The 25203-nt window shown below is 42.4% G+C and overlaps 1 protein-coding gene across 1 annotated transcript in view; it reads left to right on the forward strand.

Annotated features, from left to right (window-relative positions):
• Nucleotides 1-728: 728 nt before the first annotated feature.
• The window catches only part of grin3a (glutamate receptor, ionotropic, N-methyl-D-aspartate 3A), a 42980-nt gene continuing 18505 nt past the window's right edge, over nucleotides 729-25203 (forward strand). The window contains exons 1-4 of the mRNA XM_023407292.2: nucleotides 729-1563; nucleotides 8976-9709; nucleotides 22208-22877; nucleotides 23925-24308. Of these exons, the coding sequence (XP_023263060.2) occupies nucleotides 802-1563; nucleotides 8976-9709; nucleotides 22208-22877; nucleotides 23925-24308 (2550 nt within the window). The 5' untranslated portion in view covers nucleotides 729-801. The remainder of the gene's footprint in view (nucleotides 1564-8975; nucleotides 9710-22207; nucleotides 22878-23924; nucleotides 24309-25203) is intronic.

The following is a 25203-nucleotide window of genomic DNA, read 5'->3' on the forward strand; positions in this document are numbered from 1 at the left end:
CTGGCATGGTTGAAGGGGGTGGGTGGGGGCAAAGGGAGGACGGGGTTAAGTCATATTGGAACGTGCGCAGAAGACCGCGCTCTCGTGCCGGAGGTCTCGCCTGTACAAGTGTCAGTACAGAGGGTGACTTGAGCTCTGGAAAGCTTCTACTTGGGTGTTTAACAAGAGAGGGGGGGTTAAAAAAAAAAGAAAGAAAAAGGAATAAAAAAGAAAAAGATTATTTTCTTTTTATCTCCAGTATCGGGTCGAAGTGATGTGGTCTTGGCTCCTGAGCTCTGGATGATAATGGGATCATTTTCCTTCGAAGCCATCAGATGTTTCCAGTGGTGGATTCCCCCTGTTTTGGAATGTGTTTGATGCGCATTAACCTTTTTTTTTCGACATTTCCTCCTCTGGGCTTGCCTACACACTCTGCTTCATGCTTTTTTTTCCTGCCACTGGAATATGTGCACATTTGACCGTTTGATTCCGCGACCTGTTTAGTAATCAAAAGGCTAGAATGATGAAAATCTTTTGAGATGAAAAACAGCACTTTTGGGGATCATTTTTTGCTTGTGCGCGGCTCGTGCCTGATCTCGCGCCTCAGCAGCCTGTTGTCTGTGCCCGTGGAGAAACGCACAACTTTACCACGAGCTGGGGCTGGAGCTGGAGCTGGCGCTGGAGCTGGAGCTGGAGCTACAGCTGGTCTGAGCGGCGCACCAGGGCCACACGTGGGGTGCCAGGAGGGGGACCGACGGAGCGGCCCCGGTGTTCGGCCGGTCTGTGGTTGGACGGGGCATTCGGTGCAGCTGTGGAGCGGGGATGATGAAGACGGTGGTGATGATGATGATGAATGGCCCTGCGTCTCGAGCGGGCACCGGGGTTTCGCCACCATTATGTTTACTACTGTGCGCTCTCGTCTTTCTCCCGCCGTGCGCTCACTCGCACCCGCAGCCGTGCCAGGTGCTGAAACGGATCGGCCACACGGTTCGGGTCGGGGCTCTGCACGTTCAGCCTCGCTTGTTTTCCGCCACTGCTGGCAGCGGTTCTGAGGACTGGGAAGCCGAGGGAGGCTTGACGGGGAGCGCAGAGCGGAGGCTGAAGTTGGAAAAGCAGGTTAAAACAAGTGCCAGTGCGCCTGGATACGGCAGCCTCAGGACTAGAGGCACCGTTAACAGCCAAAGGGGAGCGAACAGGAGTAAGAGCCAGGCACGGCAGCGGGAGGAGAACATCTCCAGGGAGAACCGGGTGTTCGCACCCCGAGACTCGGTCCTGCTCGCCGTCGAGTCTCTGAACCGGGCCGGATTACTGCCCTATAATTTGTCCCTGGAGCTGGTCATGGCCGTGGGGTCCGGACTCGGAGAGCTGCCCGCGTTCTCCTTCTCCTCGGCGGGTAGCCCCGAGAATGAGGACCCGCTGTCCTTCGTGGAGAGCGTGTGTCACACTGTGGTTGTACAGGGGGTATCCGCCATGATCGCCTTCCCACGGAACCGGGACGAGTTCGTCAAGTTGGAGTTCGTCTCGCTGGCGCTTCAGGTGCCAGTCGTCAGCGTTGTGCAGAGGGAGTTCACGCGCCAAAGTGAGGTAAAAACAAAATAAAATAAAAAAAAGTTATTTCTGAGCTACATCTGAACTGTTGATCACTGCACTCCTGCACACAGCTGCAGTGGGCCGTGTGTGTACAAGTGAAACAGATGTTGTTGTTGTTGTGATAAAGAAAAACACGGATTACCTGTGACAAGTGAACATCAAACAACCTATACGAGCACAAGACAGATCAATTTACACTTAATAGATTTATCTCACTTCAAAGACCTGAGTGAAATGAGTTCAAGTGGATTTATGGGGCCTAATTCACCAAGTGCCATCAGTGGCCCACATTTCAAACAGCAGCTGGAGGGGGAGACACTTCCTCCTATTATTGGTCTTTTTCCTCTTGTCTCCCTCCCTCTGTGCGTTAGGCATCTTGTCAGAGGAAGGGCAGGACATTTTCTTTTTTTCTTCTCCTCCCTTCCTCAGTATTGATCTCGGTTAAATGGCCCAAAAATCTGCTAAAATGGCGACACAATTTGACACAAGCTGATGTTCACATAAAGCATCAAATTAGTGCGCATGGAGAGAGCACGAGCAGGCTCTGTCCATGGTGCTGAAATCTAAACACTGTTTCTATGCAGGGGAGGAAGAGGAGATCGGATTCTTATCTTCTTTCAAGGTTTCAAGTGAAAGTTTGATTGAAGGCTGTGTGCACCTAGCAGCATATGCCCCGAGGGATATAGTATATATGCATAAACACATGCCTCATTGCTATTCAGTACCCCACTGTGTACACATAAAGCTAAAGTATAAAGTTCATGGAGCATCATGGGAGGAGAGCACCACAATGTAGGCTAGTGTTGTCTAAATATGTATTTAATACAATTTGTCACTACACATTACTACTTGAACAACTGAGACTCACACTCACACACACACACACACACACACACACACACACACACACACACACACACACACTTAAGGTAACCTCTGGCTGTGCCGACATGTAGAGTATTAATCTTCAACAAAGAAATGACGAGCTGCTCTTTTATCTATCCATCCACTAATAATGATCAGACACGTCTGATAATCACACTGCTTATTGAGATGTAAAACAGGAGACTCCAACCTTCAATGAGCACCACCATTGATCTGTAGTCAAATCTTTGACTACAGCCTCTGGCCTGCTCTCATGTCTGTGCAAGAAAAAACCCATGTATACAGAGCCACCCATGTTACAGAGCAACCTGGGCAACACGTTAGTCATTCAGCTTGTTCCAGAGGTGACTGCACACTTGCTATAACACAGGAATTCAACCACACAGAACATTTTGAAGACATTTCCCTGGTTATACAACAAGGTCAAAATTGTTCTTCACCACCTGTTCTCTTAATTACTTCAGTACAGCTTTGGCCAGACTATGTGTGCAGTTCTTCCTCCAAACAATATACCCACTTGGCAGGAGAACGTAATTATAAGAACTTCATCACTAAATACATTAAAGTCAGGAGCGGCATTATCATTTTTAAACCAATGCCAATATCTAGCTACTGTCGCGATTTCTTTAAACTAGAGCAGAAAACTCATCTTTCCAAAATATACAAGTCAAACTGAAAAACACAAGCGCTCGACTGACAGCCTCAAAACCAGAAAATTGATCTTCAGAATGGTTCAAGTATGTGAAGGCTCTGAGGTATGAGGCGTGTTTATGCATCAAGAATCTATCCACAGCACAACACATCGCAATAAGTTGTCAGCACCTTCCATAAACAGCCTTTCTAACTGTAACAAAAATGATGGAACATTTTCTGACCCATCTCCTTCACAGATTAACGGTTAAATCTGGGCAACTGCAACCGTTTGGTTAAAATTCAGGAGAGATCCCCTTCATGTTTAATGAAAATCAGCCGCGACTGTCAGTAAGAGACGGGATGAGCCTGGTCAGTTTCATGAGCTGAGAAGCCCCCCCCCCCCCCCCCCCCCCCGCAAAATACACCCACTGAAGATTATCAGTATTTGCAGCTGGAGAGAGAGAGAGAGAGAGAGAGAGAGAGAGAAAATGAGTTAAAAGTGTAAACAACCTAAATGCATCACTGGGATGGTTCATCAATAATCATTCTGTGGAGAAGACACCCACTGTGTGTGTGTGTGTGTGTGTGTGTGTGTGTGTGTGTGTACACTTATTTGTGTAAACAGGTAAAAATCTCTCTCTAATACAAGTAGACACACACACACATAGACACAAAATGATGTAGTGTAACACTGTAAACCTCTTTAATTAGGTGGCACTAACAGGGCGCTTATTGCATATCAATGAGTGCAGACCAACAGTTAGAGTGTGTGTGGTTTTTGGCTTTCCACGCACAACCGTCCTGGGAGGGGCATAGAGCATCATTGTTTTTTTGTTTTTTTCAACACTCGGACCAACACACACACCCGCGCACACACACATCCGAACCATTAGTTAGACTGAAGGGTTCTGGGACACTTGCCACCTAGTGAGCTAACGTGTGTGTGTGGGTGTGTGTATGTAATATCCAATTTCCTGCTTTGTGCACAAGGAAGCATTTCGCTGCGAGGAGTCAGCAGGTGTCCACTGTCCAAACTGGTTCTGAGAAGTGGAATAACAGGTATAAATACAGCAGAGAAACCTGCCAACAAAGACTAAATAACAGATTAACTGATGGGTGCATGAATGGGTGGATGGGTGGATGGATAGAGGGTTGGATGGATGGAAGGATGAACAGGATGAAAATGACTAGGGAATAAACAAGTCATACAAACAGATTGTGCAGTGTTTCGTGTGTGACTTTTTGGAGAAATGGCTTAACTCCCCTCTGACTCAATCTAGTTTCACTAGCAAATCCCAACTGAAGGCTGACAGCAACCTCTCCAAAACACAGTTTCCAAAATATGAAAACTGTATGTCTTGAGCGGATCTCATTAGTGTTTATTTCGGTGTCATTTGGTAACCTTGGCCTTATTTTTATTCTAGCAAAGTTTCCAGTTGAGGTAAAACAAAGTTCACTGTTGAAAATTACACAATATAATAATTCAGCGAGTGACTTGTGATAATGTAATCTGCCCACAGTTTGTTATGTAAGTCTCACAATGATGAGGCTGCATGAGAATATGAAGCTTACGGACCAAAAGATAAAGTAAACTCAGAGTGAAGGGACTAGGGAGGCTGAGAATAGGTGGCGAGGCCTTCTTGGAAGCAGCATGTGGTTGACAGGGCCTGAGAAACTCCTTGGGAAAGACCAGTAGTCGCTGATATAAAGGACCTAGTTTTAAAGTGGAAATACATCCCATGCTGGCCTGCAACACTGTAGCTGTAGCAAGTGGAACGTTAAGATATGGCATCTTCACTGACAGCTTGAAGCGTATATGCAAATATCTGTTGCCACTTAATCCAGTTATTTACAAATGTATGCTATTTGCATTAAAAATGTGTTGCAGATATTCCCATTATGTCGAAGGTCATATGTGTCATATGTGCAGAACTATATGTGGAATGACAGACAGTAAATCCTCTACCGCTGTAAAGATTATAAAACGGTGTCACACAGGTGTAGATTTAATTTGATGCTAATTTGTAATGGTGTAGTAGTGGTGTACTGGACTGCATCAGTTTTACAGGTGGAAGTAATAGCTGCAGTAGTGTAACTCAGGGTGTATACAACGTGGAAGTCGGAATATGTTTTTCAGCAGAACAGAAGAAAGCCATTTGTCTTACAAGTACAGCACATCTCACAATAAGTTGAGGTTCATGGCAGGGGGCTCTGGGAATGAAGGATGATAGTGATAACGCAGATTGTTTTTTGTCAGGAATATTTGTACTGTGAAGATTAAAAAAAAAAAAACATAGGTACATACAGTATAATAAGGCTGGAATTTACTTTTCCATTACATCCTGGTGAATTAATTTGTAGATTAAGAGATTGGAGTAATTATGTCCAGAGCTTCTATCCAGGGATAATAGATGAATGATAGGGTTTTGCTGACTGTAGGGGGAGTTAGCGGAGTTTCTCTTTGTCCCTTCATAAATAATGTTAGCATTGACATAAAGAGGCCAGTTGGATGAAAGGCTAAGAATCATGGGAAGGTCTTCATGGAGTTAAGGGCTGGGGGCCGTAGGGATTTTTTGCTCTGAGAAAGAACAATAGTGAGAGCACTCGAGACGTTAAAGTTTTGCAACATCTGCAAGATTTCCTCTTTTTTTTTTCTGTAAATTACTGCGAGTACGGAGCAGATTTTTATATGTTTACTTAAGTAAAATTCTATATGAACCATTTTATTCTGTTTTCACCCTTTGCCCACAACGAATCATCTAATCAAGAAACGATCGATATTCAAGTCATTACTAGTTTATTTGATTTGTCCACTGGCTCATGATTCTGCCAGGCGCTGCAGTTTTACCATACAGCAAGGGTTGCAAGTTTCTTTGCCTCAAAAACTCGCAGTAAATGTATTTTGTGTGGAAATCACAGAAAGAAAAAAAAAAAAAAGAGTTTTGAAGACACGAAGGATGAAAGAGAGCAGTGACAGCAGACCTGGGATTTCCTGGTGCATCGAAAGCAACAGATCTCTGTATTTATGTAAGGGAGCAGTCATCCGCACTTCCCAGCTATTTTTCTTTTTTTCTTTTCATTTACATGAGGAACAAAGAGAGGGTTACAGATTTATGGTGATCACAGTGCAGAAGTGCTGCAGCTGAGAATAAATCCTCCAATTCTCCTGAGAGGAGGTGGGAGTCTGATGACTGTGTGACTGTTTCTTTCTCTGAAACAGGACTTCTGCATTCAAAATAAAACAACATGTATTATATTGATTTTGTTTGCAACAAAAATCCATCAGTGTACATGCAACAAGAAGGTGAATAATGATTGTCTTATTTGCACGTCTATTGGCTAGAGTGATTAATGGGATAAATGAAATCAACCAATAGATAAATCTGATGGTGCGTTAATGCAAAGCTTGTGTAAAAGTTGTAAGTCAATTAAACAGAGTTGTCGGTTGACTTGTAAGTGTGTGCACTTCCGTGTGTGTGTGTGTGTGTGTGTATGTGTGTGTGTGTGTGTGTGTGTGTGTGTGTGTATGCATGTGCGAGTGCATGACTGATTGATTACCTGGGTGACTGGCATGTTGTGGGCTGGGAACAGTATGCCAAGGAACACTGAAGCAGAACTGGCAGCTCATGCAGCCTGAATTAATTTTATCTGAAGCATTACAGGGATGACTGTGTCAGCTTTGAAGCGTATCCGCTCTGATCTTCTGGCTTACTTTAATTCTGGTGGTGTAGTGCACTGTATGCGTAAGATATAGAGGGTTTGCACTGGTCTGATCATAATGGCACTGAGGGAGGCAGTGGACCCAATTTGGTGGTTTTGTCCGTTTACCAAACACCAACAAATTAGCTGTAATTTACATTTCTGACAACTGTTTTCTAAAGCACTCAATAAGGTTGTGTCCAGCTTTATTTCAGTACGGTTTGAAAATCAGCGCTTGACACTAGGGGCTGGATATCAGTTCTGATTTCCAGATACGATGCAATTCATTTGATTCTTAATGACTCGGCTGCATCAGATAAATACAAATGTTGTGTAAAGCAACTTAACTTAAATTTCTTCTACATTCTACAAGTGAGCAACAGTGTTGTTTCCTTGTATATAAAACTGTGTAAAGTGCACATTATAAGACAACTGTGGATCTAGGATTTATTTACCCTGACCAATGCAATAAATAAAACATGATACATATGTATTTTTCAGGCCTGCATGTCCAAAACATCCGAGCAAGAATAAGAAAACCCTCTGTATTTCTATGTCGTATTTTGAGTTGGAAAACTCTCACTGATGGTGTGTTTGAAAACACCCCAACATTTCAGGTTCGAAAGTCGCTTGCTGAACAATAACTTCACTCATCAACTGTCTCCCGGGTAGATTTTCTGATAACAAAGTCATCTATGCACCAACCAAGGAGACCTCTGAACCTGATCCCTGCTTGCAGCTTGAAGATTACCTTAACTGTGACTAAAAGAAATAGATAAAAGATGATGGACCTTCACTTTGGATTAGCTAGCTCAAGCAAATGTCCAGGCTCCAGGAGGGGATTTAATACTGAAAATAAACCAACCACTGTCTGGACGGCAGGAAATCAATATAAAAATTCACTACATAGTTTGGAAAATGGTCAATGGCAAAATAAAGAATGCACCGCTCTCCCCTCATGGGCCAACACATGTACGCTAATATGAGCTGTATGCTCCTTAGAACATAACGAATAACAATGTAAATCATATCTGAAATGTCTACGCCTTTGATGAGGCTGTTGCCAAAATGCATTTTGGATATTTCCAAACAAAGCATATTAATCAGACGTCTCACGCTAGTTTGTCTCGGACATTTGTCCAGTTCATGAATGGTTTTCATCACAGCAGCACCATGAGACCACACACTCATCATCCAAGGTCCAGGTGGAAATCACAGGCCAGTGCCGTGCCGTTACTCATTGATCTGTCCAGCCCTCATGAATCAGCTGATGAATTTCCGAAAATGTGTCAATTACGTGAAAGACCCTTTCTAAACAGCGCCCAGTTGTGTTTCTTTAGGTTTTAGGTATAGCTAAAAGTACAAAGACTGTACACGCAAAAATAGATATACAGTATTCCTTATGATGTGAATAATGATATTCATGGGAGCAAGTGAGTGGAGGCTGAAATCCATTATATCCAGCAGGCTGTGTTTGGAACAACGAACAAGTTGAATTCTAAGAGAGAAAGTAATTCCACTTCTTCCTTTCTGTCTTTCCTGCTTTCCTCTTCCTCTCTACTCTATCTGTTCCTCCTCCCTGGTGCCCCATCCTCCTAATCTTATTCCCATCTAACCTTCTCTCCTCTCCTTTAACATTGCACCCCGCTCCCTCCTCCACCATCTTCCTGTTACCCTTATTTTATCGTTCACCCTTTTTTCCATCACATCTTTCTCTTTTCTCGCAATCTACCCCTTCATTCCAAACCCATCCACTAATGTTTTATTTCTCCTATCTCTCTGCCCTCAATGAAATCCAACTCACCCTGACCAAATCTTTGTCCTCCTTTTGTTTATCGCTCCCATCAACCTCACCTTTTCATATTCTCCATCTCCTCTTGTTTTATTTGTTTAACTGTCCCCCATCTCTATCCCATCTTCTCCATTCCTGTTCCCTGTGCTCTCTCCTCATATCTCATCCATTTTTTTAATCTCTTAAATCTTCCTCACCCTATCCCCTTGTACACACTTTCCCTTCTTTTCTTGTTAAATTTACATTTTAATTCACCTTTCCGAAATTAACTCACATTCCTCTTTCTCTGTCCTTTCACCTTCCCCATTTTTTTCCTCTTCCTGTGTGTAAACCTTTCTCACCTATCTGCCCATTCATCTCCCATTTCACCCCTTCCCCTCTTTATATCTCCTCATAGAATCCTCTCCATTTCCAAGTGGCGATGCGGAGCGTGGAGGCCCCACCGTCCCGTCTGCTCTACTCCCTGCTGATGATGAACGGATGGTGGGACATCAGCGTTCTCCTCTGCCAGGAATGGGACATTAGCGATTTCCTCTCACTCATCAAAAACAACACCCGCTTCCACCTGGGCACTCTTGTCAACCTGACAACTAACGCCTCAACCTTATCATCGTCTTCATCTTCGCCATCATCCTCAGGACTGGCAACGGGAGCGGACGCTTCATCGTCATTGCCGTCTTTACCCTATTTTTCCTCCGCTGCCTCGGCCCCCGCTTCCTCATCCGCTTCCTCCTCAAAATCGGACCAGCAGCAAGCTCTCATGCGGCAGCTGGAGGCCCTGAGAGAACCTTCATCCACAACGGGGGTGGTGACATTTGGGTGCGATATCCGGGAGGTGCGGCGTCTGTGGACGCTCGCCACTCGGATGACGCTCCCAGACTTTCACTGGATCTTGGGGGACAGCCAGAATGTGGCAGAGCTGAGAACAGAGGGGCTGCCGCTGGGGCTTCTGGCCCACGGGGTCATGGGGTCCCCTTCCCTGGATCACTACGTCCACGACTCACTGGCGCTGGTGGCGAGGGCGGTGGGCAGTGCAGCCCAGGAGAATCCCGCCCTGGCGCTCATACCTGGGACTACTAACTGTATGGATGTACAACAGAGCAACGGCAGCTCAGGGCAATACTTGGCAAGGTAGGGAATCGTGTGGGTAATGCATGTTGTGGCCATGGATACTGTGATAATTATGTCTCCACTCTATTAAAAGATTGTTTCTGTGACATGACATCCCCTTGCACATGTCTACTAAGACAACAAACATTAAAGTTCCAGGCATCTAAAATCTATTGGCTCAGCTTAAACACAGAATGATCAAAAATAAATAAATAAATAAATAAATAAATAAACTACTCCATTACAACACATTAGTTTAAACCTGCAATGTTTTTTGGCATCTTGGAGGCAGCCAAAATAAGCTCTGAGCACAACACTGACATCCTCTTTTAAGTTGATGTGACAAACTTGTTTGCAAACATTTTTCTATTTACACACCCAGTAGATACGCAGGAACATTAGCATTCATTTGGAGATGTGTTTCTGGCCGCCTGGTGAATGCAAGTTCAATGTTCCTCACCCTCCTCACAACTACTGTGGAAAATATGTGGCTCTTTTGCAGCTGAATGAATGTGAACAGATGTAAATATTGATTATAGCCAGTTTAACATAAACAAAACGTAAAGATCTAAAACTGCATGTAGCAAATATGTATAGCCACATCGTCATAGTCCTTTTAACACCAACACATTTGTTTTTGCTTTGCAGTGTTGCAGAAAAAATTGCTCCATTTAGAGACAAACACTCTGAACAGAAATAAACCCAAAAAACACTGGTGGTTAAGGAAATACAAGCGCATTGTTCACAGGTACCTGACAGCCTTGAAACCAAGGGGAGAACGTCCTCGAACAAAAGGCCGAGGTGTCATTTATACTTTTCTTTAAAACAAAGATCGAAGATCAAGATTGGCTTCTTCCCCATAAACAACCTTTTATTTACCAACTGGAGAGAAGCCATAAACTGATGGTCACTCGCATAACCCATCAGGTCTGGTTACAGATGCCAGGGAAAAGATGCCTCAAAACACTGAACATCTGGAGTGCATCAGCCTGATGTTTTCACCTTCTTCAGCTCCCCACATTCAAATACAACGGCAGAGTTTGTTCTGAAAGGACACAATTATAACAAAGTGAACAAAGAATAATGATAAACAAATGACTCTTTTACTATTTTACTTTGAGAGCGGCCATTATTAAATAAAAAAAAAACTGTCATTGTAATAAGCTGGGTAGTGAACGTAGGTCATTTCCATCCAACAGCCCTCACTATACTACTCCTCTGTAATCCTTATAGTTGGGGGAGAACCTGCTTCTCTCACATCTGGCAGATGTTTGGTCACAGTCCAGCTACAATATCAGTCTGGAATATGCCACTGAAACACATACTTCATACACATCTGCATAGGCGCCTGCACACACAACCACACACATAAGAATGCACTCTATATACACTCAATCACTGCAGCGGCGTGGTGAAATGATAACACATGATGAATTGCAGTTAGCAGGAGCAACGTGCAGCTGCGTGTGCAGCTGGGCCACTGTACTTTATATTGCTGAGATATGAGCAGTGAAGAGTGTGTGATCACACACCACTGCATTATAATTAGAGTTTGACCTTTCCTACTAAGATTCTCCTCAAAACACCTGAATCAGCAGAACGATCGTCCCAGGAAGAGAATTATTTGAACAAGGTGAGCTCGGAGGAGCTAGAGGAGATTTCTGATTGTGCTTACATTTCTTTGCTTCGTTTTAAGCTGCTTATGAAATGGTGATTAGTCCTCCAGTGTTTTACATATCATAGAACGACAAGAAAAAACTGATGTCACAGGATCTTTTACCACTTTTATAAGAAAATGTTGTTGACCCTGTGAGGGCAGGGGATTTACCTGAAGAGGTTTAGTTTTCCATGCTGGCTCTAATCCCAGTTGGGGATTTGGAAAAGTCTGCCATATACCTGGCTCAGGAAAATCTGCAGGTATTAGATTGCAATATCTGATAGACTGTAACCAGCTGTGGAGGTTGTGGATAAGGAAAATAAAGTATGTTTGTACATAACCTGCAAATAGAAAGAAAGGCTGTTTTCTCCAAAAAATGTCATTCCCTTTTTTTTTTCTTTTTTTTCCGGGTAATTCAGTTTTTGTCAAGCCGTGGGATGTTTGGACTTTCTGATCATATTCATGCTAGATTATAAAGATTGGCGATAAATTGAATCAGAGTGCTGATCATCATCTATTACCATTAAATTGTCTTCCATATAGTATGAAATATATTTGTGTGTGCTGGCTAACAATTGTATTGGGTTCCTTTTCCTTTTCTTTTTGAGATAATCTTGAATCCGATAGTGGAGACGGGGTCTTTAGTGGTCAGATACACTGAGCCACCCAGATCATTTCTCGTCTTTATCGCCACGTTATGATTCCTGAGGATTTTCAATGCGTTTCTTGTGATAAACAAGGACTAAACTATATTTTTGTCGAATTTTGAAGCCAATTCTTCAATGACTGTATTTCCTTTGCACCTTTGTGTTCCTCATTACTCTATACGCTGTTTTCCACTTAGCACATGCCAGCACACGTCAACAAGCAGTGTAGAGCGAGTGCTAAACATTCACATCGTTTTATTCTGTCATAATATTCCACACGATGACAGAGGGCTGTGAAGGGCCTGAGGGAGAGTGAGCTATATGAACAAAACGAGTTGAATGTCTTGAAGTTCTGCAGAGGAAGAAGCTGATATTTGCACATGAAAGTTCCTGGAAGTCAAACTCTATATATTCTTCAAGCAATTTTGACTTTATTTTGCTTCAGGGCTGTTGGACAGTTAAGACTCAGGAGGCGTGTTTAGACATATAAAAGTTTGATTTTATTCGATAATGATGTTATTTTTATCAAGCCTGAGTTGAGCTGAGGATCTGAGGGTGAGGTGGATGCAAGCCTGGACAATAATGAGATGAGGAGATTTTTTTATTTTTTTTTACTGCAAATGACAAATGGCATTTGTAGTTGCTTTGTATCTTTTTGTGGTTGTTTGCCGTCTCGTTGTCATGTCTTTGGACTTCTTTGTCGTTTTTTCTTCTTTTGCATCTCTTCATGGTCATTCTGTGTCTGCGGCCATTTTGTAGTTCATCATCTCCTTGTACTCGTTTGACTTTCCACCAAAAAAAAAATTTACAGCCACTTCAAACAGAGGGCTCTGGGCCTGTGCCCGGCTGCCCCGTTTAGGAATCCTTCCATGTGCAAAACTACAACTCATTTGGCACGACACAGTTTTGTCCGAATCCAATGTTATACCGGGAAAAAAAGTATGTTAACAAACACATATAGTCGTTAAGGAGCATATGAGTTAGAGTTTATGTTGAAGCCGAGGAGGATTTTACTCTGAAAACCAAAAGTAAACATGACAACAAGTTGTCTTTTCACACATTTTGGTTGTGTGAAAAGAGAAGCAGGTGTTGAAAGGAGGAGCTGACACATAAAGAGATTTGTCTGCCTACAAACAAAGCAGTGAAGCTACATAAAACAGAGCAGGCAGCAGTTGTTCAGTGCAGTTTATGTCACCGCCACGTTCACGTCCTGATGCCCTTTCTAAGCTACATTGACTCCAAATTCCCCACCTGTTGGCAGCAAATTACCGTGGCAGCATGGCGCTGCGGCAACAAAGAAAATCAGTGAACTAATTAGACACTGCAATTAAAAAATCATCAATCAACCAACCTCAAGCTCAGTGATTGAAGACAATCACATACTGTCACGCAGCGTAAATGTTTCTTAAACACTGATGATGAAAGGTATCATGTTTATACCTCCGCCCTCCTCAGTGGTAATCAACCTGTGGTGAAGTGATAAAAGTCTTTTGTGCAAGAAATGAAACGAAACCAGTCTCCCCATTATTAGTAGAATTTTCATCAAATGACAAGATTTAAAGACTGACAAACAAAGCTAGCACTGCTTGACGGTACCATTATGGGCTTACTTTTAAATTTAGAAATGAAATATAGCCCACTGCCTTTAAAGAAAAGTTCCCCTCCTTACTTTTTCTAGACTGGTTGAAATATGAAATGAAATGAAGCGATGTCCATAAACAGACTCCCTTTGTAACCAGCTACCCTTTCCTCCTCAAAATGACTTCTTTAAATACTTTTTAGAAAACCTGGGGTTGAACATCTGTGCTACACCACTCAAACCCTATGGCTGTCTTAGAGCTAAACATGGTGTCATTTCCAGTCATTTCAGATTTTCCTTTGAGAGAGCACTGCCTCTGGTTTAGCATTAGAACCGAGAGTCACGGCATCAGGTGCTTGGTGGATGAGCCGACCTGGAGGGAACGGTCGTCACCACCACCAGTGTTGAAACCATGTGACAGATGAGCAGCAGAGAGGCGGTAGCAGGTCTCAAGCTGGTCATTGAAGCCCTCCGGGGGGGAATATATTGCATGATTGTCATGGAGTTATGGTTTCAGCGGTGTCGCGGGTCGAGCAGTCAAGCGGTCACGAAGAGCGATAGCTGATGACATACACAGGTGTTTGTCATCAGACAACTGTAGCGTTGTCGGGGATTGTGGCACATGAGTCATTGTAGAAACCACCAGCGTTAGATGATAAACCAGTTCCAGTGTTACCGAGCAGAAGAGGAGCCAAAACCCAGACTTCTGTAGCTATTAAGTGCTGCTTCAAAATAAAAGCTTTATTTGAATGGCAATGAATCATATAAGTGAGACACGTTAGCGGAGTAAAAATCTTACATGAACAGGAAGATTGCAAAGTCCAGATTCATGCAGACAAGGGACATATCTTGTCAAAGATGCGTGATGAGACAAAGTACAGAAACATGAATAAACTCACATTTGCCCAGATGTTTTCCAGATGTTTTCCTGCAGGATATGTAATCAAACTGAAAGGTAGGTGCCAGGTACAGGACTTTCACACTGATGTTGATAGAGAGGAATTTTAAATACAAACACAAAATGATGTTACCGAACACCTGAGTGTGTGATCCTCATTAAATTGAGATGCTCCAGGCCATTTGGTAATGAGATGTATGTACTATATGTGTGTGTGTGTGTATGTACGTATTAATGCAAGCAGGCATATCTCTCAATTGAAATTGCTCCAGGGAAGCAGAGCTAATCAGGCAGTTGTGGCGTAATGTTTTGCTGCTGTGTAAAAGAAGCCTGAGCGTATGGAAGTTTCAATTGTCCATTGAAAATGGCTCTTAAGAAATCCTGCCAATTCTTACTACTGAGGAAGATTTCCAGCGTCTCGAGATCACATTTGTTCTGCGTGTTCAGAAAATTCATAGACAAAACATAATGACATAAATAATGCATGGCTGAAAAATGAAACAAAAAAAATAATCCAATAATGTAGAAAGATTCCATTATAAAAAAAAAACCTCATGATTCATTATTCTTTATTTCAAATAGAGTTAATCAGTTACTGCTGGCTATTCTATACTTGGCTTTATACTTTCAATATTACCGTCAGTCTCTCTCTCTCTGCATTTGCTTTCACAGAGCTTTGACCCAAGACAGATCAGGAAGGGTCAGGCTGTACCATGGGTACACCCTGCATCCGGATCCCAGACCTTTTCTTTTCATTTGCCACCGACTCCCATTTGCTAAGCACTCTAAGAGCTATTTTTTCTTTTTCTTTTTTTTGTTATTCATCCATTCATTTAGTCCTGTGGGAAAAATCTTTCAATGCACATCACTTAGCATTATGTAGCGGAAATAGCCCAAAAGGGACTCCGGAGCACATTGCAGGGCAGCAAAGACACATTTGCACAGGAATCTGTCTCCTAAGACTCTTTTCTTATGATTACTTATTACTATTTTGCAATCATCAGGCCGAAATCCTCCCGCTTTTCAGACGAAATGTCAAAATCGGTTCATACAAGGAATATAAAATTTGAATGGATGAGTGGATATCCATGGACTTAATAGGATGAACCCAATTACTGCTCAAGTGTTCTATCCTGTAGCATCATTAGGTCACCAGAGTTTCCACTTGCACACAAGATACATATTTTTAACAGGCTGCTAGACTCTAAACTTTTAAACTCATCGCATCTCATCTCATCAGCCAACATTTCAGCCGTATTACTGACACATGCACAACACATGCACGACTTTGGATGTGTGTCAGTAACTTGCGAAACAGTTCCCTGAACTGGTCCTTGATTTCAGAGAGTGGGAGACGAAAGCAGATTGTCGCTAACAGAGTTTATCCGCGTTGACTAGAAAGCTAATCAAGCTAACGTTTGCTTCATGAGTTGAGTGAAAATGCTACCTCTGGCTAACGTTTTATGTTTCCAGCTGGTTCATTCCAAAACAAAGAAACCATGTAAAGGCATCTTCATATGCACCTGATGGTTGTATGTATGATATTGTGCTAATAAATATTATCCCAGGTCAGCATCCTCACCAGTTGATCAGTGGAAGACATGGAAAAATGTTTACTTTTCAGCATACATCTAATTAGTCATAGTATTATGTAAGTATAAGTATGATTAAACAAATGCCTTGCCCTGCCCCCGCTGCCGGAAAAAAACTAAATCCTGCAGGAAACACTGTTTATCCTTCGTATTTTTAACCAACATGTTTCAATCCTACTGTTGCAATAGAACAGGTTTAAGATGAGGGCTAACCATACACTCCTATATAGCGTCCAGGACTGGCTCCGACACAGCTGGGAAATACTAATGTAAACAATGAATAGTATTCTTCTTTTCAGTTGCTAAACTGGCTTTTTTTTTTTTTTTTTTTTTTTTTTTTTTTTTTTAAATAGTGTTTAATTGGATTTATTCTAACTAAGTAGATGAGCTGCTGACACTAAACATTTCCACATATTAAATCTCAAACAAATTCAAATTTGCAATCATCTGGTGGTTAACAACTGAACCCCTTGTTAGGCACACCTTTTGTCATAGCTCCTATCAGCCATTTGGTGTACATGAGAATGTACTTCATTTTTAAACATTAAATGCGATGAAGATCAGACTGGGATCAAAACGTTGCTCATTTAAGTACATTGCACCTAGATGTCATGCGTGTACCTTATGATTATTGTCCTTTCATTAAAAGTGTAAAAAACAACATGGGATATGATTTACCAAAGTATCTTTATTTGTAAGTGCATATAAGCCAGTGAGAGGGACTGATAAGGTTTGGCCACCAGACTGAGAAGCTGAGGGAGGAGGCCCCGAGTCAGGGGCAAAACATGTGATAACAAAAACAGGGGAAGAGAAAGAGTAGGGAGCAGAGAAAGGAAGTGTGGGAAATAAAGAGAGAAAGAGATACACCCATAAATTCTGTATATAACCCCTGGAGATGCATACAAACAGATAAACTACAGGGGGCAAAAGTCCTGTATTAACAGATAAGATAGAGCCAGGACAAATTTCAGCAGGTTCTCTTTTTCATTTTCCCCCAGTCCTTCTTGATAAAAATCATTTTAAAGTGATGCATGCCCACCAATGCCAAGTGTAGTACCCTGAATGTGCCAGCCAGCTGAGCTATGAAGATAGAAAACGCTCTATAATAAATGTCCCCTCTGAGGCTCGCATCCCCTGAACCGCTGTAAGTAAAACACCCTCTGTTTGCTTCAGGGAGGGATCGGTGTAACAAGGAGGAATGCCCTTGGCAGACACTTGCGTTGCTAAAAAGGCAGCTGCATTTGCACATTTTTCCTCTCTCTTTCGGTGAGAAGAACAAAATGTTTTGACACGTACTTAAAAACCAGCATGCGATGATGTTAATGAGTATTTTTGCATTTATGGCCATTGACGCGCACACAAACGCAGACTGCGGTTATACGCCACATTATCCTCAAAGTCTCTGTTAGGTGATGTACGAGGCAAGAACATGAGGCAGACATTGACTGAGTGCTGCTGTGTATTAGATGTGATTCACACACACAACGTCAGTCCTCAGCCTAAAATACCACCAAGACCCCCTCTGCTTTAAATGCCATGTCTCCATTTCATAAGGAGGAACTGAATCATGTCACATTGTATAAAGAGTTGAACCATAGTTTGTATTTGGAGTGGAGCAACTCCAGACGAAGAGGATGTCTTGGCCTTTGTTTGACACTGAGAGACCATAAAAAGACTTTGTGTCTCCGCCAAGCACCAAGCGTGTCCTGGCTCTAGTCATTAGCGTGCGTCAGTGGGTTTTTGTCATTCAAGCTTCTCCAAACAAACCTTTGATTATTCACTGAAAGCAAAGCAAACTTCTGTGAGAGTTACGCTTTATGCGATTAGTTTCTCAAAAAGAGTCTTAATTGGTTAAAAGTTTATTCTAAAGAAGACGCATCTGGTAGTATCAGACATTAAAATTTAAAAATGTAACCAATTCAACTGGAAAAAACAAAAAACAAACCTTTAGGCTTTTAACTGCTCCACACCTGAAATTATTTGGGGGAATATTTTCATGTTTGAAGTTTTGCTTTCACACGCATGGAAAATATTTATAACAAATGAAAATGAGCTCAAGCAAAAGTATTGATTCATTATATGTGAAAGCTGAACTGCCATAATACAGAGAGCCAGAGGAACAGACACAACAAGTTTTTTACTTCAGTACAAGTAGCATCACCGCACTGCAAAAATACTCATAACACAGTATGTAAAGTACAAGTAACCAATGCAGGAAATCTTCCTGAGTGTTATGCAATTATATTATTAGGTGATTATTTCTGATGCATTGATGTGCAAGTAACATTTTACTTTTTAGTTGGTGGAGACCGAGCTTATTTGAACTATTTTACAAACCTTTGCGTTGAATCTGTAAATGCACAACAGTTACTAAGCTCATCATACTGTATGTCAATCTGTATGACAATCTTAATTTGTTAAACAATTAGTAACTATAACAATCAAATTGATGTAGTGGAGAAAGAAGTACAACATTTCCCTCAGAACTGTAGTGAAGCGTAAACTGGAAGTACTCGTGTCAAGTACAAGTACCTCAAATTCTATCCACAGAAATAAATAAACACAGAACAAGAAATGACATCACCTATCGCTGCTTCTTCCAGACTGAATGTAACGCAAACCCACTTTAGACCATGACTGAGCTGACCAACATCCTAGGTCATCACAAAAAGAGGAGTCCTATAAGTGCATCACTTCAACTACTTAAACTACTGCAAACTGGTCTGATTAGAGGAATTCAATAGTTCATTAATGAGGGGATCCGATCAGGATCAAGCCCAAATGTAATGAGAAACCTTGAAATCTGATTATATGTGAGTGGAGTAGCAGCACTTTAACTTCACTCTGGGTTTTCAGCTTATTGCTCCCTGGCTGCTCCTTGCTCATGCATGAGAGGAAAACGGTCGAAATGGTCCCTTACATGCCAAAAAATCCACATGTGCACTCCTAAGCACTTATGTGTTCGACTTGGACATTCGTATCCATGTTCGTCGCAGCGTGTAATGTTTGTTATGCTAGTGGGAAAGAGCAGTGATGGCACAGCCTTTGAGTGAAAGAGAGCATCTCTGACTTTCTAAGGAGCGACTTCCCGCTGCAGGCAAAACTGTGAAACACTCAGCTCCACTTATACAACTCGGCTCTCCTGACATCCCCTGCCAGCGTTCGTCTGAAACTGGCTGCAACTTCAGATTCCAGAGATGAAAACACTCCAAAGACGTTATCAAGGTCTTGACTAAAACATAAAGTAGAAACTGTTGTAATATGTGGCCCTTTCCTTAAAATGTGACATTTCGCTTTTAACACGCAACGCCCTCTGCGCTGTCAGAAGTGTGCACGAGCGTGTCACTTCCAGTGCGCACACCGAGGAGAGAGACGCACTCCCCAGGTAGCTTCATATTTACAAGCAGCAGTGAAGACAGTGACCTTCAGACAGACTAGTTGAGCTGTCAGCTTGGTTTAACGCCTGTTAAAAGATGGAGGAAAGTAGACAAGGTGGTGGAAAGGGACATTTTCCAGTGAGCAAGGTGACACAAACGGAACATTTTGGAAAAGGTCACATCATTTACATCATTACCTCCTGAAGGCGTATTGAAGAAGTGTTCATCTCCCTGCACAGAATGGATGCCTCCGTTCATTCTTACATCCAAACATATCCATTCCAATAGACAAGTGTGTATGTGTGTGTGGGTGTGGATGTGATTTTTGTGCGTCTGCTCTGGTATCTGACACTCTCAGACAGCCAGTAGCATGGCTCAGTGAGAGAGATGGCGTGATCACTGGACCGTAGTCTGTCTTATCCTGTCACACACATACACATACACACACACACACACACACACACACACACACACACACACACACACACAGGCTCCAGACAGCCACTGGGGCCACCAAGATAATACACCTCTCCGGTGCTGGTGTTACACCAATAAATTGGAATTTTTGTATAAACTAACCAAGGGTAAAGCATAAATCGTACTTTTAAGCCTGTAAATCCCAGCAACAAAAAAAAAAAGAAAAAATAAAAACCAACAAGGTGTCTGGAAAAGGTGATATCCTCACTGGCAAATGAACAAACAAACAAAAAAACCCAAAGCAAGCAGAAAACTTCTTCCGCTGCTGTGCATCTTGCAGTTAACGTGATTGTTTGAGTTGAACTGTGCTTCGTGCACTCTCACTCTGCGTGTCTCATTAGAGAGACAAAGTTAGAGTTTCAGCTTTCTCTGAGCATAAACAAGATGGATGAGTGGAAAGAAGACTGAATAAGAAACTTTATTAAAAAAGGACTCTGAAGTAAGACGGATCATTGGGTTGCAGCGTCTGTTTAAAATACCTTGAATTCAGGCAGATATGTGTTGGGTGGTTTTGAATTGTGATTAGTTTCTGTTTCTGTCTTCACCAGAAAAACAGAGTCATTGGTCATTTGTTGTTGAAATGCTGAAAACAATGTTTTCCTCAACAAAAGTCAGATGTGTAGCACGATTCTGTTACAGCTCCACAAACATTTTAAGAAGCAGTCTGGGGCGGATCAATCTTCTTTTTTTTTCTCCTTTATTTAAATCATAAACACAATCTTTCTGTAACTTCTCGTTTTAACCACCATGACCATGATTGTTCCCTCACCAGAAACCGAGATGCTCAGTCAGAATAGCGAATTATGTGAACATCTACAGTTCCTTGAAGTGATACTTTGAGTTACTTGACATGGGGTTGTGTGAGGTACTCGTACATAGTCAGCGTATTACCTGCAGTATTCTCAGTTTGGAGAAGTAGGCAGAAGTACCAGCACAGAACCTGAGCGATGTGCCGCTGTGGATGGAGCCAGTCGCAAATAGTGTTTTGCCACTTGCAAAATGTTCATTGAAAAAGTTCATTTCAGTTCAAGTGCAATATGGTAGTTCAGTGGTTGAGAAAATGTAGTTCCAAAGGAAAAGGCTGTTTGACAACAAAATAAAGTGGTGAAAGTATCAAAAAAAATAAAGCATATATTTCAACCGATACTGGCTTTTTTTTGGTGACTAACACGTTTTTTGTGGCTGGCCCTGTCGACACCACAGTACATCACTCAGCTTCTGCGCCGGTTCTCCCAACTGCTTCTCTAAACTGGCAGGGCGCCGATCCCAATCTACTGCAGGTAATCCACTGATTATAGATAAGTACTACAACCCTTACAAACATCAAATAATCTCAACCATCACTTTAAGCACGGGATCTGGTGTCGGCCCCTGTTTTGATGGCATCAGCAGATCAAGTGGAGTTCAGCCTAATATGACCAACCTTCGTACTAGTGTTTGCTACTATCGTACACCTGCAGCACAGTAAAAAATGTGTGGCTCGTATTAATGGCACCGATACAAACGTAGTTCCTTTCCATAGACGATTGTGGCCAGAGGGTTTGAAACAATGTTCCAGGTCACAAACTTTTTTTATACTATAAGCATAGGCAGATTAATTTCTCACATAAGTTTGAAACTGAACTACTGCAGTATCTACAGACCACACCACATATTTATTTGAACGTTTAAACATTTGACTCAGTTTCTGATGTCTTTTACACTTAGAAAATAAAAGCATCCAATTGGAAATGGAAGAGCAACATTTGTAAAAAATTTTGACCGTAGTCTCTGGTAATTGACCACTTAACAGTGAATGTTTTTGGCAAGAAGGATGACACTAATTATTGGTTAATAATCATAAACCCGATGAATTACTATATTTGGCTGCTAGTGGGAAATGGAGACAAACACCTTGCTCCATGTTACTGAAGCATTCAAACCAAACCGAATCTAAATTCCCACCGTCAAGATTTACAGACTTCCGTCATACGTACTGTCACACATCAAGTCTGCAATGTTGCTTTCAGATCTTGACCCCAGTTTCAACTTTGGAAACTTAACATATAGAAAGCAAAGGAGATTTATTTACCCACTAATCTGTATGTTGTCCACAGTTTTCTTTCAGTAATTTATAGCGACATACCTGCAAGGAATGAAACACCAGAGATAACTGAAATTACGGCCAGCCTGAAAATGATCTTTCCTCCTCTAACTCCTCTGCTATCCTTTCACTCCCATTCTCCTTCCACCACTCTTCTCCCCCCCTTCCTCTCCTTTCTCCTGTTATTTCTTTCCTTTCATTCCCCTCAGATTCCTATCCAACACCTCATTCGAGGGCCAGAGCGGCTTTATATCCAGAGACAGTCACAGCCAGAATGTCATCTCAGAGGCCCATCACTACATCTGGTCCCTCCAGCTGGACCCCCTCGGCCAGCCAACCTGGACCCGCCTGGGACGCTGGCGCAGGGGGAGAGTTCTGATGGACCAGAGGGCCTGGCCAAGCCATGCGGGTTCGGGAGGTGGAGGTGATTGGCGCCGACCCACGAGGCTGCACATGCGGGTGGTGACGCTGGTGGAGCACCCGTTTGTGTTTACCCGCGAGGTGGACGGGGACGGACTGTGTCCCGCAGGCCAACTGTGCCTCGACCCGCTCACCAACGAATCTTCGGTTTTGGAAGGACTTTTCCAAAACCTCGCGGGACCCAACGGATCTGTTTCCACTGACCTGAAGAAGTGCTGTTATGGATACTGCATTGACCTGCTGGAGAAGCTGGGCGAGGACATGGGCTTCACTTACGACCTCTACATTGTCGGCGATGGGAAGTATGGCGGGTTTAAGAACGGTCGCTGGACGGGATTGGTGGGTGATCTGCTCAGTGGCGCTGCCCACCTGGCAGTGACTTCATTTAGCATTAATTCAGCCAGAAGCCAAGTCATTGACTTCACCTCACCCTTCTTCTCCACCAGCCTTGGAATTCTGGTCAGTGCTGCTCTTTCTCTTGCTGCCTCACTTCTTTTTCTCCTCATTATATATAGATTTTTTCTTTTTTTTCTCCTCGCTCCACCTCCTATTACTCTCTTCTGCTACTCTTTGGCCCACCCTTCTCTGCTCTCTGTCATTGAACTCACCTCAACTCTTTCCGCTTGGTATGCTGGTGGTCAGTATCAATATGGCAGAGTTTTATTACTGCAAGACCTACATTATTGGAATCTAATGCAATTCCCCATATGGGGCTAGACCGGTGAGGAGCGAACAGCTTTGTGAGGTGACCCTATTACTGCAATTACTACAGCTAGTCTCACCAGTTGACAGGCATAGCGACAGTGGTAATCACTCTATCTTCTCCTCCTCCTAACACGCCACTACAGAGGGAGACATTCTGCTTTATTTACAGTGGATGTCTCTTCCATTGTCCATAATATTTCTATTTTCTTCCCCCCATTTCACCTCAGGAATCCTCTCAATGAACAACAATGTCACACACAGCACCTTTATACCCCATCAGTTTTGCACCTGACAACAGTGCAGTGAAGATAATTTATGTCCAATGAAGACATGGCTAATGAATGTGTAGATTCCATGTGTGATTTGATTTCATTAAACATAGTGTTTATATATAGTACGTGGTTGGGGGGGGGTTGAAACCTTCCTCCCATATTGCCTGTTCACAGTTTATTTCTTCCCATCCCATCCTGCTCTTGTTGAGTCTCCTGTTCCTGTTTCAGTTGGTGAAAAAGGACCATGTCTAATTATTTAATGGATTTATGATGAACAAATAACCGCACACTTTAACCCAACACTGTGTCGTAAAAAAAAATAAATAAATAAAAAAAAGATAGCACTGTTAATAGCGGACAAAAATGATGATCAGAATAAGAGAACACAGTGCGCCTATTTTTTGAGGTTATTGTGAACAACCTGTGAAAATTAAGAGCAGCAATAAAATACAGTAATGATGATGACATATTGCCTTTAAAAATTTTAGTTATTAGTTTTCTACCCTGTCCCCCCCCCCCCCCTGCGCAGGTTCGTACTCGCGACACAGCTGCACCCATCGGGGCCTTCATGTGGCCTCTCCACTGGTCCATGTGGCTCGGCATCTTCGTCTCCCTCCATGTCACCGCCGTCTTCCTCACCCTGTACGAGTGGCACAGCCCGTTTGGTATGACGCCGCGTGGACGCAACCGAGACCGGGTGTTCTCCTTCTCCTCTGCGCTCAACGTGTGCTACGCTATTCTCTTTGGGAGGACGGTGGCCATCAAGCCGCCAAAGTGCTGGACGGGACGCCTGCTGATGAATCTCTGGGCCATCTTCTGTCTGTTCTGTCTGTCCACCTACACAGCGAACCTGGCTGCTGTCATGGTCGGGGAGAAGACCTACGAACAACTGTCAGGGATACATGACCCAAAGGTACCAAAGTCAGAAAGGTGCAGCACTACTAATAACTGCATTTTCCCTAAAAAAAAAAAAAAAAAAAAAAAGTTGATTATACTATTCTCTGCCCAACGGTTTTAGTTATTTTACATCAGAGATTTCTGCACTAATTATTTCTCTGTGCTCTTCTCACTGGTTTGAAGTGGGTGGGACGCAACTATGAAATGCACAAATCACGATTTATCCCCATTTGAATCAGAATCTGATGACAGTCGGTGGCTGGTTAGGGCACTGGGTCAAATCTGGGTCAAACACCTGATAGAGATGAAGAATTTTTGATGTCATAGAGACATACAGTTTCAGGGCATTCATTTCATCAGAATATTTATTTTATTTCTTTATTTTCTATTTTTCTTTACTTCCGTTCAGATTAAAATGGGGCAGAACATTTCCATTTGAAAAAGAAAATGTGGTTATGAAACTGACTGGGTTTAATTTGTTTTTTTCTTCATGTCTTTCTGGTACACCGTCTGTCATTGCAAACATGGCTGACTTTATGATAATTAACAAGCTGTTGTGGAACTTCTCTTTGAAAATGTCCTTGATGTGCACTCGATAAAAGTGCAGACCAGAAGATCAATTATCTATTCTACATTTTAGAAGAGCCACTTGACGGTCCTTAGTTGGCAAATATATTCTTTAAATGAAACCACTTTTAGAAAAAAAAGGGCTATTGAGGTAAGATAATTCATTCTTTTTAGCCGACTCACCAACTCCTTGAATCACAAGAGTGCAGGACAAAAGAAAAGTTCTTGTAAGAGTATTTCTTTTACATCTGGGTATTGAAAAATTCCAACCAAAAAAAAAAAAAAGAGAGAGAGAAACAACAAACCGAAATAGAAAATACCAATGTTAATATTAATACTTTTTG

Source organism: Seriola lalandi, unplaced genomic scaffold (assembly GCF_002814215.2).
Source record: "Seriola lalandi dorsalis isolate HSWRI2012SDOR001 ecotype SW California unplaced genomic scaffold, Sedor1 jcf7180002054332, whole genome shotgun sequence".
NCBI classification, from domain to species: Eukaryota; Metazoa; Chordata; class Actinopteri; order Carangiformes; family Carangidae; genus Seriola; species Seriola lalandi.